The 14,689-nt window shown below is 42.4% G+C and overlaps 1 protein-coding gene and 2 pseudogenes across 2 annotated transcripts; 2 read left to right on the top strand and 1 right to left on the bottom strand.

Annotated features, from left to right (window-relative positions):
- On the top strand, positions 1–1,264 carry LOC109416506 (2-(3-amino-3-carboxypropyl)histidine synthase subunit 1-like; annotated as a pseudogene).
- A 176-nt stretch (positions 1,265–1,440) lies between these two features.
- On the top strand, positions 1,441–6,980 carry LOC134288128 (uncharacterized protein K02A2.6-like). 2 transcript variants are annotated; one of them, XM_062851883.1, is made up of 2 exons: positions 1,441–3,727; positions 3,794–6,980. In XM_062851883.1, the coding sequence occupies exons 1-2, from the start codon at positions 2,617–2,619 to the stop codon at positions 6,721–6,723; spliced, it is 4,041 nt and encodes a 1,346-aa protein (XP_062707867.1). In that variant the 5' UTR covers positions 1,441–2,616; the 3' UTR covers positions 6,724–6,980. The 2 variants fall into 2 exon arrangements, with proteins under 2 accessions (XP_062707867.1, XP_062707866.1); XM_062851882.1 differs by having other exon boundaries at positions 1,441–2,550; positions 2,607–6,980.
- A 1,573-nt stretch (positions 6,981–8,553) lies between these two features.
- On the bottom strand, positions 8,554–14,310 carry LOC109417391 (solute carrier family 35 member E1 homolog; annotated as a pseudogene).
- Positions 14,311–14,689: the final 379 nt, after the last annotated feature.

A 14,689-nucleotide genomic window follows, 5' to 3' on the forward strand; every position in this document is an offset into this window, starting at 1 on the left:
ATGTCACACATGAAGATCGATTATTTCACTGCCGAAGCTCCCGGAGCAAATTTGCTGGTTCACTACGGCCCCAGTTGTCCTAATCGCGTGGATCAGACGGCTAGGATATAAGTGCTCTACGTATTCATTGATATAAACCCTAGATATAAACAAGCTGCCCTACACTGCCCCCGCTGGTATAACAGTCCCATCTTTGCTGGGTTTCCTATTTATATGGGACTGTTATTCGAGTGGGGGCAGTTATGTAACTGAAATTGTGAAGTTAAACTTTCCCAACTAACGTAAATTGGCACTGGTCAGTACGTATCAGTTTGTGGCCACGCTCCATGAAGCAGCTGAGGAACCAAAAGAAGCCGAATATGACGTGCTAATTCGCAGTGCATACTTTAGAATCCTGGAGAAATCCTCGGCTGTACGGCTCCTCGGATACCGGATTGACGAATATTGACCAATCTGGATGACTGCCGTTTGCACCTGTATGTAAGTCACAATGATTTCCTATCCTCTGATAGAAGCCTACAAGTACAACTTCTACGAGATGACGACATCCGAGAGCACTACGGCCATGCGGAAATCTGTGCGAAGTAATTGGAACAAGATCATCGATGCCAGTAGAGGAGCGAAAAAGTTAAGGATTATTTTGGGGACACTGATTGGCCGATAAGCATCCTCCAAGGTGTGGATTAAATTGCAGAAACGTTTGAAGCAGCATAATCAACAGGCGTTTATCATTGTACCTTTCTACTATAGGACATAATCCTTATAAAATCCGAACTCTTAAACCTTTGGAATAATTCCAGAAGATTTTGATTAATATTACCAGTTAAAAACAATTTTTGCATCACCATGCTATTTGAGAAGACGAGGTGAACCTTTTCAGATCATACAGAAGATTTTGGTTAATATGACCGGTTAAAAATGAATTCTTATTGCATGACGATTTCGGAGAACTTCCTTGTTCCATTAGTGCTGGTCTTGGACCGTTATCGTGATGGGTTGGATGAGCAACTTTACGCTGGCTCCGGCCATCATTGGAGTAGTAATTAAGAAATCGAAGGCAGGACGCTGATGGACGAGCTGCTGACCTTGGTGAACGAGTGCCTGAAGAAGTACAGCATGGAGACGGAATCAGCAACGGTTATTAAAGATTAATTTCTTCCAAGTAGGTGCGCAGTCCAATAGCCGTAAAAATTAATGCCAATATGGAGCAGCGCGAAGAAGAAAGAAAAGTCTTCTTTGTGATTCCTCTGGAACTTCTTGAATATCTTCCTATATGTGGTCTGATATACTGCCGTGAATCGCATATCTGTCCCATTTGCATAGGAAATGCAGCAAAGATGGGACTGATATGCGATTCACGGCAGTATACCTCCAAGAATTCTTTTGGCATTCTTCAGCGCTCCTTTCGGGTTTGTTCTACGAGCCCCTCAAAAAGGATTCCTTTGAATTTTTCTGCTTTCAAAAAAGTTCAGAAAATTCTTCTAGAGTTTAACAATGAACTTAATTATACAAAACTCTCGGAGGACAAATTGTAGTGCGACTCCTGAAATAAATTCATTAGGCAGAAATGACCTACAGAGCAGATGTGTTTTGGTGCACCACAACACTCGAGAGGACTTTGATGAACTTTTTTAACCCGGGAGCGGTCGCATCGTGTACTGAGTACACGCACTATGAAAAAGTACGCTCGTGATACACAGTGTGGTAGGCGGTTAGAGTGTTCAGCCACTGGGCTGAATTTGAGTCGATTCGAGGAGAAGAACAACCACTGGGAAGAGTGAGAGTACAAAAGCAGGTTCGGAGTCACGAACAATAAACGGATAAATCTGAGTCTTGTTTCGAGTAATTTATTATAAATAATTCACAATTATCACATCTGGCGACTGAGGATATTAATTGGAATCGTCTCAGGTAAGGAAAAATAGGAATTAATAGACAACAGACTGATTTACGGGAAAACAAAATTTGTTTGCCACTTGCAAACCAGAAAACAAAATGGACGTTTGAAAAATAAACATTGGCGTGATTTTTTTTTTTCGGACTGCAAGTCCGCTTGCGTAAACAATCATTCATAACGTTGCTTTTTCATTGTTTTCATTTAGCTGTCGTCGGGGCATTGCTCGACAGAGGTCAGCGAAGACCGGAAAACAAATAGAGTGGTAGGTCAAAAAGACCGTAGCCAATCGAAGGGACCGTAGCGGTTCAGGAACAACCACAGCAGGTCAGGCAAGACCGTAGCAGGTCGGGCAAGACCGTAGCAGGTCGGGCGAGACCGTAGCAGGTCGGGCGAGACCGTAGCAGGTCAGGAAAGACCGTATCAGGACAGGAAGGACCGTAGCAAGTCAGGAGAAACCGTAGCAGGTCAAGAAAGACCGTAGCAGGTCAGACGACAACGCTCGAGGCAGGAATCCGCCAGGTCCGCGAAGACCGCACCAGGTCTGAGAGACCGAAGCAAGTCAAAGGAGACCGAATCACGTCCGGAAGGACACAAACACGTTGTGAAGAGCAACAACAGATGGGGTAATACCTGGTGATACCAGACGTGTCAAGGTAATTAATTCACTATACTTAACACCTGTAAGAGTGACATTTTAAATTGTCTTTAGGTTGCTAACCATGGATAAATGGGACATACCCCAGTTTAAGTTTCGATCGCTGCCGAACAACGTGATTCGAGATGAATGGCAGAAGTACAAAAGGAATTTTGGCTACATAGCCGCCGCCAACGGGGAGAAGGATAAAACGCGCCTGAAGAATATATTTCTTGCTAGAGCGGGGCCGGATGTACAGGACGTTTTCTCCTCGTTGCCTGGAGCTGATGTAGAGGAAGATGAGCATAATGCAATCGATCCATACAAAACGGCCATTGAGAAGCTCGACGAATACTTTTCGCCTAAGCATCACGCGGCTTTCGAAAGAAATTCTTATTGGACTCTCAAACCAATGGATGACGAATCAATGGAAAAGTTTCTGTGGCGTTCCCTGGAAGTGGCCCGTAAATGTGACTTTGGAAGTACTTCGGAAGAAAGCCGCAATATTGCCGTGATAGACAAAGTAATATTGTTCGCACCCTCGGAGCTGAAAGAAAAATTATTACAGAAGGAAACATTAACGCTGGATGAGGTGGCTCGAATGGTTAGTTCATATGAAGCTGTGAAATACCAATCATCTCAGATGCGAGGTGCACCTAACACTGATCGTCCTTCTACATACTGGGGCGGTAGCAGCAGTGAAGTGTGCAAGATTCAAGGACCATCGAAAAACCCAACGGGCGAATGTTTCAGGTGTGGACGTAAAAATCATTACGGGAATGACCCAAAGTGCCCAGCTCGGAATCAAAAATGCAACAAATGCAGCAAAATCGGTCATTTTGCGAAACGGTGTAGGACGACCCTTTTTTCACAAAAACGGAAGGCGGATAATCCGGTAGAATGGCAAGGAAAGAAACCGAGACCTCAAAACGTTTCCAGGGTACACGATGACGAGAAAGAAAACCCCGCGACGACCAGCTTTATATTCAGTATCGGCAATGGTGAGGAATTCATCTGGGTGAATGTAGGAGGCGTCCTCATTCAAATGATGATTGACTCAGGAAGTGCGAAGAACATTTTGGACGACCAAACATGGGAACGCATGAAAACCCACGGAGTCGAAGTTGAAAAATTCACAACAGAAGTGGATCAAACCTTTCGTGCATATGGCCGAGATTCGAAGCCTTTGGTTGTAGGTTTGTATTACCAAAATTTATATACGCACAGTAAATTATTTACTAGTTTCATTTTGCTTTCCTTAGACGGAATGTTCGATGCAATCGTTTCCGTTGAAGGCGTAAGCAGCAGAGTGGAAAGGAACGATACCTTCTATATCGTGAAAGGTGGATCGCAGCCGCTACTTGGTCGTTTAACTGCTACGAAGCTGGGAGTGTTGTCTATGGGTTTACCTAGCGGGATATCGATGGTGAATAACGTTTCAGATGAGAAAAGACCCTTTCCGAAGATCAAAGGTGTTAAGCTGAGGATTCCCATCGACAAAACCGTTACTCCTGTGGTCCAACACGTAAGACGTCCTCCCATTGCACTACTTGGACGCATTGAAGACAAGCTATCAACTTTACTGAAGTCGGATATCATTGAACCAGTTTCGGAGGCCAGCGAGTGGGTGTCGCCGTTAGTAACGATTGTTAAAGATAACGGCGATCTCCGCCTATGCGTTGATATGCGCCGAGCAAATCAAGCTATACGACGGGAGCACCACATGATGCCGACTATTGAGGATTTCCTACCACGCCTTAAGACTGCAAAGTTCTTTAGTAGACTTGATATTAAGGAATCATACTATCAAGTGGAACTAGAAGAGGACAGCCGATATATTACAACCTTCATTTGCCACAAGGGGCTCTTTCGGTTCAAGAGACTGATGTTTGGCATTAGTTGTGCGCCCGAGATGTTTCAAAAAGTCCTTGAACAAATTCTGGCGGAATGTGAAAACACAATCAACTATATCGATGACATAATCATCTTTGGAAAAACGGATGAAGAACACGATCAAGCTTTACAACGAGTTCTGACGACACGGAAGGAGAGGGGAATTTTGCTAAACCACGCGAAGTGCATTTTCAAGGCAAAAGAACTCGACTTCCTGGGGCATGTGATCTCAGAAGACGGAATTCGACCGACAGCAGGTAAGATTGAAGCATTGGAAAAGTTTCGGGCACCGACAACTGCGGAAGAAACGCGAAGTTTCTTAGGACTGGTGACGTATGTTGGTCGATTTTTACCAGATTTGGCAACCGCAACCGCACCTTTGCGTGAGTTGATACAGTCGGGCAAACATTTTGTTTGGCAAGAGCGTCATCAGAAAGCTTTCGAGCAGCTGAAGCTGATGATCACCAACATCCAGACCTTGCACTTTTTCGACAGTTCATTGCGCACCAGGGTTGTGACTGATGCTTCTCCGGTAGCTCTCGGAGCGGTATTGCTTCAATTTGAAAGCGGTAGCGATGATGATCCCCACGTGATTTGCTACGTTAGTAAAAGCCTTACGCCTACTGAGAAGCGATATTGCCAGACCGAGCGAGAGGCTCTGGCTATTGTGTGGGCTGTGGAGCGGCTTTCTGTGTATTTGTTAGGCCGTAAATTTGAGCTGGAGACCGACCACAAACCGCTTGAAGCTATTTTCGCTCCTACTTCGAGGCCGTGCGCTCGAATTGAGCGCTGGGTCTTACGGCTGCAATCTTTCACATTCGAGGTCAAGTACCGGAAGGGGTCAAACAACATTGCGGATCCATTATCCAGGATGGTTGTTGAAGATGATGCAGAGGAGTTCGAAAAGGACAACAAATTTCTCATTCTAGCGATAACGGAATCGGCCGCGGTAGACGTAGGAGAAATAGAGGATGCCGCAAGAATGGATGGACAATTACAATTGGTAGTAGAAGCATTACAAACAGGCGTTTGGAACCGGAAGGAAATAAAGGATTTTGAACCATTTCGGGACGAACTTGGACTAGTGGAAGACTTGCTGGTCCGCGGAAACAAGCTTGTAGTACCGGAACAGTTGCGAAAGAGGATGTTGGAACTCGCCCATGAAGGCCATCCAGGTGAGTCTCTAATGAAGCGTCGACTGAGAGACAGAGTGTGGTGGCCAAAAATGGATGGGGAAGTAACAAGTTGCGTAAAGACATGTGACGGATGCCGCCTTGTTGGGCTTCCTAGCAAACCGGTTCCAATGACTCGTAGAGCTATGCCGACTAAACCATGGGTGGACGTGGCCATAGATTTTATGGGACCCTTGCCTTCTAACGAGTACTTGCTGGTGATTATAGATTATTTCAGCCGTTACAAGGAGGTTGAAATAATGGTAAAAATAACGGCGAAGGAAACAGTTAACCGGCTCGATAAAATTTTTACTCGCCTCGGTTATCCTCGTACGATAACATTGGACAACGCCAAGCAGTTTATCGGGCGGGAGTTCGAACAGTATTGCACTATCCACGGAATAACACTCAACCATTCAACACCTTATTGGCCCCAAGAGAACGGTTTGGTCGAACGCCAGAACCGATCGATATTGAAACGGCTACAAATCAGCCACGCATTGGAGCGTGACTGGAAGCAGGACTTACAAGACTACCTTGTCATGTACTACACAACGCCACATTCCTCCACGGGAAAGACACCAACGGAACTGTGCTTTGGCAGGACCATACGATCGAAACTTCCATCGCTGGGGGACATCGAAACGGCGCCTGTTAATACTGACTACAGAGATCGGGATCAAGCTTTGAAATCACGACAGAAACAGAGTGAGGACGTAAGGCGAAGGGCTAAGGAATCGTCCGTGCAGATAGGTGATACTGTTTTGATGGAAAATCTAGTTCCAGGAAACAAGCTGACTACCAAGTTCAATCCAACGAAGTTCAAAGTGGTGAATCGATCCGGAGCACGTGTAACAATCGAGGATCACGAAACTGGCAAGGTGTTTGATCGGAATGTAAGCCATGTCAAAAAGGTGGGCGACGTTAGCGATGGAGTGGCAGAGGATCAGGATAAGATTGAACAACCGTTGGTGGAATCGGATTCGGATGAAGATAAGATGGGGTTTAAAGGGTTTGATTTAGAGGAGCAGCAGGAACAAGACACAGCGGTGCTGGGTCGGGAATTTTCTGATAGAGAACGCCGTCTTCGTCGAGTTCCGGATAGATACAGGGATTTTGTGCTGTAATGTAACTTTGCATTTTTATATGGAAGGGGAGATGTGGTAGGCGGTTAGAGTGTTCAGCCACTGGGCTGAATTTGAGTCGATTCGAGGAGAAGAACAACCACTGGGAAGAGTGAGAGTACAAAAGCAGGTTCGGAGTCACGAACAATAAACGGATAAATCTGAGTCTTGTTTCGAGTAATTTATTATAAATAATTCACAATTATCACACACAGCGTAAGCATGGTGTCACTGAGTGTGATCAGTGACACGACTACTCGAGGGTTAATGATAAATTGTGATGAAACAGAGGAAAACCTTATAGACTACAGAAAGAACTTCAAAAGTTTTAACCCTAAGTTCCGTTGTAAAAAGTACAACACTGACAAAAAAAATTGCTAGTCGTATACAGCGCGAGCGCGGTGAAGTTTTGGGATCAAATAGGTGCGCGTCCTGAAAGCTTAAGAAGGAACCACTGGAACCAATCCAGAATTTATTAGTAAATGTGATCAGTTTAAACAAATAATGCCTTGCATCACCATAATTGGCATAGCTCCAGAAATTGTTTCAAAGGTATTTTTTTTTGCATCACCGTGTGATTCGGGAAACCTTATTAAATCTAATCTTTGGGATCGCAGGGTTGGATAAATCTGGATCATTAGTGTTTTATTTTATATTGCGGAACTATTTCATAGCTCGCTTCAACCAAGCGGAATGAGCGTTATATATTTTTTTATTTTTATTTTGTTTTTATTTATTTATTTATTTTTATTTTGTGGAAACATAGATTTTTAGGACATCTTTTTGGCGTAACGTTACAACTGGGAAAAAACCTGCTTTTCCGCTTTGTATTATATGAATACTCCCATATTTATAAACTGAGAGCTTGCAAAGTTCTCATTCGCAAAATTATCCCAGGTGAATAAGAAACCCAGCAAATGGGGGACTGTTATGCGAATAGGGGAAGTTGGAGTCTAAAATTGGATGATAAAATCTAATTTATTTGATTGTATTGAGGGGTTAGTAAGTTTAGAGTGGGTCATCCGTTATATAGAACAATGGAAAATTTGATGGTATCCCATCAGATCAAAGTTTTTTAGGACCCATTTCAGGACCCAAATGACTGTGAACAATTTGGGCACGATCGTTTATGTCTACGTTTTGCGCATCGCGTTTGAAGTTTATGTGGGATTTTACATGGGAAAACATACTTTTTTGCATTTTTCTCACGAGAAGCTCGATTTTTTCTAAAACCGTGTAACCGATAATGTTAAAACATAGCCCAAAGTGTCCTGAAAAACTTTGTCGAAGATCACGAAGTGATCAGATGCCTATTAAAAAAGTTGTAGCGATTGCATTGCCTGCCGAAACCGCATGATTTTGTAGCTATTGCTATTCATTTACGTGTTAAAACTTAAACACCTACATGCGGATTGTTGAGTATAACTTTATTTACAAGCATCGCTTTGTGGTCTTCGATAAAGTTTTTCAGAACATCCTACTGCCGTGAATCGCATATCAGTCCCATCTTTGCTGGATTCCCTATGCAAATGGGACAGATATGCGATTCACGGCAGCCTAGGCTATCATATTAAATCGTCGGTTAAAAAGTTTCAAACAAACATTTTCAACATATGACAAAAATGCAAAAAAAAAACATGTTTTCCCATACAAAATCCAATACAAATTTCAATTGCAATGCGCAAAGTGTAGACGCAACAAATTTTGCACAGATACTCAGGACCCGAAATGAAACCAAAAAAGCTTTGATCTGAGAAATCGGTTCCGATGACCCACGCTAGTAAGTATTGTTAAATTTTGTAATATTCAAGCAATCTACATTACTTATTGCAATGTTAAACCATAGATGGAATATTATAGATGTTGGTTAAACTGTATTTAAATTAAAACTCCGCTTTTGCTCCTTGCTGCTTCGAACATTGCGTCCTTCATCATTCCTTTGATACGTCGAAATCCTGAAAGCATAAAAATAGGAATAAAAATTTTACAAAATGGTTATCCATGGTCATTTATCATATTATTGGTCAAAGAGGCGAATGAACCTAGGTTTAAAACCTCTAAAATAATGATATGAAAAATCCATAATCTTTAGCTTTGATAGCAACAATAACTGCTGGATTTTTTTCAACGATGTAGATATATTAATAAATAATTTCTCTGTAAATTACCAGGTAGAATTTCACCCCCTCAAAAATTCTTCCAGGAATTTCGTTTGTGATACAGTCGGACATCTAAGGCAATCACTGGGATGCCTCGTGGAGCTCATTTAGAGTTTCTCCAATAGTTCTTAGATGGATTCCTCCAGGAGTTCCTTCGAGAAATTGCTTCACATACATAATCACGGTTCCACTGTTCGGGAATTTATTTTACGGATGTTGAACCGTAACATAAAAAATAACGAAATTCTACGAACTTTTTGGAGCAGCTCTTCAGCAATTCCTCTAGAATTTTCTTCAGGAATACCTCAAGAATGCCAGAGATTACCTATTTTATTTGTTTTTTTTTTGTACCTTTAGGGATTCCATCAAGGATTTCTACAGTTGTTTTTGCAGATATTTTCCTAGAGTACCTTCTTCTGCAGATATCTTTTCAAAATATTCTTAAAAACGGGGTTCCAGGAGTTTCTTCAGGAATTCCCCCAGGGACTTAGAAATTTGTCTTCATGGTTTCAGGGAAAGATAAACCAGCCTCGAACTGCAAATATGTCTAATAAAGATACCTAACCTAACCTTTTTCCTTCACAGATTTGTCCAGGAGCTCCTTCAAAGTTTTTTTCAGCAGTTGCTTCAGGAATTCTTCTAGGAGTTCTGCCAAGGATTCCTACTGGAGTTCATTCAAGAATTCCTTCACAAAATTTTTAAAGTATTTCTCAGGCAGTTCCTTCACGGATTTCTCTAGAAGATTTGTCTTGAAATTCCTTGAGGTGCTCCCTCAGGAATTTCCTCAGCAGGCTTTCTCAAAGAATTCCTTTATGGATTTCTCCTGGTGCTCATTTAGAAATTTATCTAGGAATTCTCTTAATTCCTTTAGGAATTATCTCAGCGTTTTATTTAGAAATTTCTCCAAGAGTCCGAGAATTCCAGGGATTCCTCCAGGAGTACCTTCGAGGATTTCTCCAGGAAATCAGGCCATTCCTTGAGAAGATCCTACGGAGAGTCCTTCAGAAATTCCTTCGGGTATACCTCCAACAAATCCTTCAGAAATTCTATCAGCAATCCTGGAGGAATTCCTGGAAGTATTCCTGGGGGAATCAAATGAGAAATTCTTCGAAGAATTCCTGGAGGAAATCCAGAATAAATTCCAGGAGTAACTATGGAAAGAATTGGGTTGTTTAGTGAATAAAATATTGCTATTTTCTATATCCTAATCGATAATCGTTTTTCTGAGTATAACGTGATTTTATTGGATTCCAATAGCTTTGTTTTGATGGTTAAAATAACAAAACAGTTTTTATTTTCGTGGATAGAATGACAGTTCAATCGATAAAATGACAGTTCGACCCGAACAAAAAAATTTTCCTATAAAAACTTTAAATGCATTTTAAAAATAGTTCCCGCACTTCAAAAATAATGAATTTTGGATTCCGACTAATTTTTGGGTGGAGAATTCGATTATAAAATAATCAGGATTCCCCTAAAGAACCCAATTCCAGTAGTCCTGGAACAATTCCTGGAGAAATAGCCAAAAATATTCCTGAAGGAATCCTTGGAAGAATTTCTTAATGAGTCCCTGGAGGAAATCCTTGAAGGAATTCTTGGGGGAATCGTCGAAGGAATTTATGGTGCAACTCCCGGAGAATTTCCTGGATGAATCCTCGAAGAACTTGCTGGAGGTATCCTCGAAGGAAATCATGGAGGAATCCTCGGAGGAAATATTGGAAGAATTCCTGCAGTATTTTCTGGAAGAATACCTGGAGAAATTCCTAGATGAAATCCTGGAGGAATTCCTAGAAGAATCTCCGGAGAAACTCATGGAGTAATTCCCGGAGAAACTCCGGGAGGAATTTCTGGAGGAATCCCAGAAGAAATTGCTGGAAAAATTTCTGGGGGAATTTCTGGAAGAAACTTCCAGAGGAATCCCAGAATGAGTTCCTAGTGGAATTCGTGGAGAAATCTTTGGAGGAATTCCCAGAATGATTCCTAGAGGAATTCCCGAAGGAATTCTTGGAGGAATCCTTTGAAAAGTTACTGTAGGCATCCCTGTATGAATTTCTGGGGGAATTTTTGGATGATTGCCTGGAATAATTCCTGGAGGAATTATCGGAAGAAATCCTGGAGGAATTCTTGGAAGAAATCCTGGAGGAATTCTTGGAAGAATTCTTGGAGAAATTTTTGGGGGAATTCTTGAAAGAACTTCTAGAAGATTTTCTGGAAGAATTTCTGGAGGATTTTTTTAAGAACTCCTGGAGTATTTTGTGGAAGAATTCCTGGAATAATTGCTGGTAGAATTACTGGACAAATACCTGAAAGAATAATTGGAGGAATCCTTGGAAGAATTCCTGATGGAGTCCTTGGAGGAATTCCTTGAATAATTGTTAGAGGAATATTCGAAAGAATTCCCGAAGGATTTCCTGGAGGAATCACCGGAGGAACTCCTGGGAGAATTCTTGGAGTAACTTTTGAAGAAGTCCCCGAATAAATTCCTAGAGAAATCCCCGGAAGAATTCCTAAAGGAATCTCCGAAGGAATTCTTGAAGGAATTCCCAGAGGAATCTTTAAAGGAATTGCCAGAGTTATCTCCGAAGGAATTCCTCGAATAACTATTGTTGGAATTCCAAGAATAATTTGATTAGGAAATTCCTGGAAGAATTTCTGAAGGAATCTTTGGAGGAATTTCTGAAGTTTAGGGAGACTTTACCTCTTACCCATTCGTCTCTGACCCGGAGGAATTCCTGGAGTAAATCCTCTGGCAAATCACACAGACTTTCCCGAATCGTATTTGGTTGACAAGGGCACTGGTGTGTATTCACGGTATTCACCGCGGAAATCACACCGCGGCGCGATATTTTCAAAAACAAATCGTGTAAGGTGTAAGGTGGAATATCAACGCGTCACACGCAGAGCTGAACTGCCGTGAATCGCATATCAGTTGCTCTTTCTTTTCCAAATTTGGACCATTGATACACAACTGTCTGATCAACTCCAGTAAAAATTTGAAAGCATTTGATGCAATTTTCAAGAAGTTACAACTATTTGACCATTTTTTGAAAAGTACAAATTTTGGTTGTTCCGATCATTTTGTCTTTCCCTTGTATGCAAATCTAATTTTAGGAAAGTATGAAATTTCTGCACCAATCTGCTTAAAAATTGTATGAAGACTCTTCTATTCGAACTTTTATTTGTGTAGTATGCTGCTTCTGATTCCATCCTACTAGAAAGGATACTCACCACCATTAGCACCAATGCTCCAGTGCGGGCTTCTTCCATCAAGTTCAAGTCATCCCCGTCGAAACTAGCATTGTACAGCAGGTGCACTCGTTGCGGAACGTACGCTGCGATTGCACCTTGGCCACGTGACACATGATATTGAGTGGTGTTCCACGATATCTCCGCATTTCAGATCCTGAGCAACTTCGTGTCGATTACCGTAGGCCAGATACTTCTCGAAAGCACCACCATTCTACTGGACGTAGTTTGCATCGAGATGCTTCTTGGTTCCGTCTTTAATCAACTGACAAAAGTTCAGCTTTTTGGGCTGAAATGGAAAGAGATTGAGAGATTAGGCTAGCTATTTGTGTGCGTATGTAAATGATTTTCTGGAAAACATACCATCAGTAACAACGGATTTCCGGGCACCTCACTATTGAAGTACAGTGCACATTGCAGCTGCAAATAATTCCAGTCCTCAATCAGCCGTCTTTCCCCGCACCAGTAATGACAATGACATCGCTAATCAGCACAATCTCATTTTGCTTACATCGTTAAATCATTCCCGGCTACCAATGGTCGGATGTAAACTGGTGGAGCATCGGATTTAACTCCGGCGAGCAAGCCGGCGAGATCATGAACAGCAAAGGAGTAAATCTTGCTTCTCGATCAGATTCAGCTCCTTCATCAGCGACGACGGACCGAACAACTGCGTCAGCTCCCGGTTCTCCTCGATGGTCCCCTATCGTCACTTCCAGCGCGTTGGTCACCAAAGGATTTGGCCAAACGGCTACCGCAGTACGGGCACTTGATATTTACCTGTCTTTGCCTTCTTCAACACCTGACTGTGAATCGATTTCTTCACAAGTAGATACAATAAATTTGGGTTCAGCAACCGGGCATCGTTTCTGAATTACAATGATTCGCCTGCTGGCGCTGGCCACCGCATACGTCAGCGGGATCACGCTTAAGAGCACGATGAACGCCAGTAATGTTCTACATCCAGATGAGGACGGCGTCGGTGAACAACAATGCGATTACTCCATACCACCGGTTGAAACAGTCATGCGCTTCATCCCGCTAAAAAAATCCAAGTAGATGCACTCCGGCAGGAACATCAACAGTCGACACCAGATGTGGAACAATCGCAGATGGTGTGCACTCGTTTTCTGCCCCCAGTGTACAGAAGGGCGGTGATTTCTATCATATCAAATGACAACTCCGTCAGGGTCGCTTCCCAACGCCAACGAGATGGTCGTAATCAAGGTCAGATAGATGGCCTTGGATTGCTTATCCCGGATGATAAATAACCCGCCACAGGATCACAGTGAGCACCGGCATGATGGCTTTTGCAGTTTGTGCGTAAGACACTGGAACCTTCCGGATGTGTGGCCACTGAAGGTAGCAACTTGCCCAGTCCTAGCAGCACGATGAACTTGCGGCAATATTCCCAAGCAATGTCAACGACGGCCCACAGGATGAAGATTGGCCCGCTGGTAACCGACATCGGGGAAATCGCTCAGGAATATTTTGCTGATGACCTTGTTGCTGCTGGACACCATATATGCACATACCGCAGGATGCCAGTCCAGTTTAATCGTCATCATCTGTCGAGAGGCGGTCTTGTCCATGGTCATGATGAATCACAGCAGCAGAATTAGTAACGGCAATAGACGGCAATCGGCGATAGATTTGGCTCATCACACTAATGCCGTCTCAGGGAATTCAGTCCCTTCGCTGGGAATCGGACAAAACGGGCACTTGCACTCTTGGATGGGATGATCAATTATTGCGTCGACAAATTTATTTATTACCGCTCCACTCTGTTTCACTTGGGACAGTGTTTTTTATCGCCTTTGACCGAAGAAAATTGATTTTTTTTTCGACTCGACTCACGGCCAAGACGGCGAACTGACAAAGGAAACACGGGATACGACGGACGACGACGTTCTTGGCTCACATCCAGTGCACGATGTGGCAAGCTGCAGACGACAATCAGGCAACGAAAATCCTCACCGGCGCAATCACAAATTTCATCTAGTGTGGGAATGCAAACATTTCAGTATTTCCCATCCGATGTAAAAAAAAAACTTATGGACCTACCTTTTAGCATGCTGATCCTTCGGAATTGTTCAACAAATTCAACTCGCAGTGAATCAGTCAAAGCGAGGACTAATTTAGCTAATTTAGGAATCTCTAATAAAATTCGAGATCTTCCAGAAAACCCGATTTAATCCACCTATGGTGAACAGAACCCTTCTTACACTTATTAAAACTATTGTTGTATTATTTGTATTTAACATATTTATTTTGTGTGATGGACCAAAAGTTCTAGAAAATATTGTGGATTTGGCATCTAGTGGATTGGTTTCCAAAATAGCATCATCATACCAGAATCATCATACCAGAAATGCCAGACACCTCCTAGAATCTTGTATGCAATGTTTAAAAAATTGCTTACATATTCTGGAATATTGTATCTTTTGTTAACTGCCAAAAGATCTTGAATCGATTAACAATAGGATAAGAAAATCAGCGAGATACACTTTGTCTAATATCTCTTAATCAGTCGATTAAATTAGCTCCGAAGTACTTGGTATTCG

Source organism: Aedes albopictus, chromosome 2 (assembly GCF_035046485.1).
Source record: "Aedes albopictus strain Foshan chromosome 2, AalbF5, whole genome shotgun sequence".
Taxonomy (NCBI): Eukaryota; Metazoa; Arthropoda; class Insecta; order Diptera; family Culicidae; genus Aedes; species Aedes albopictus.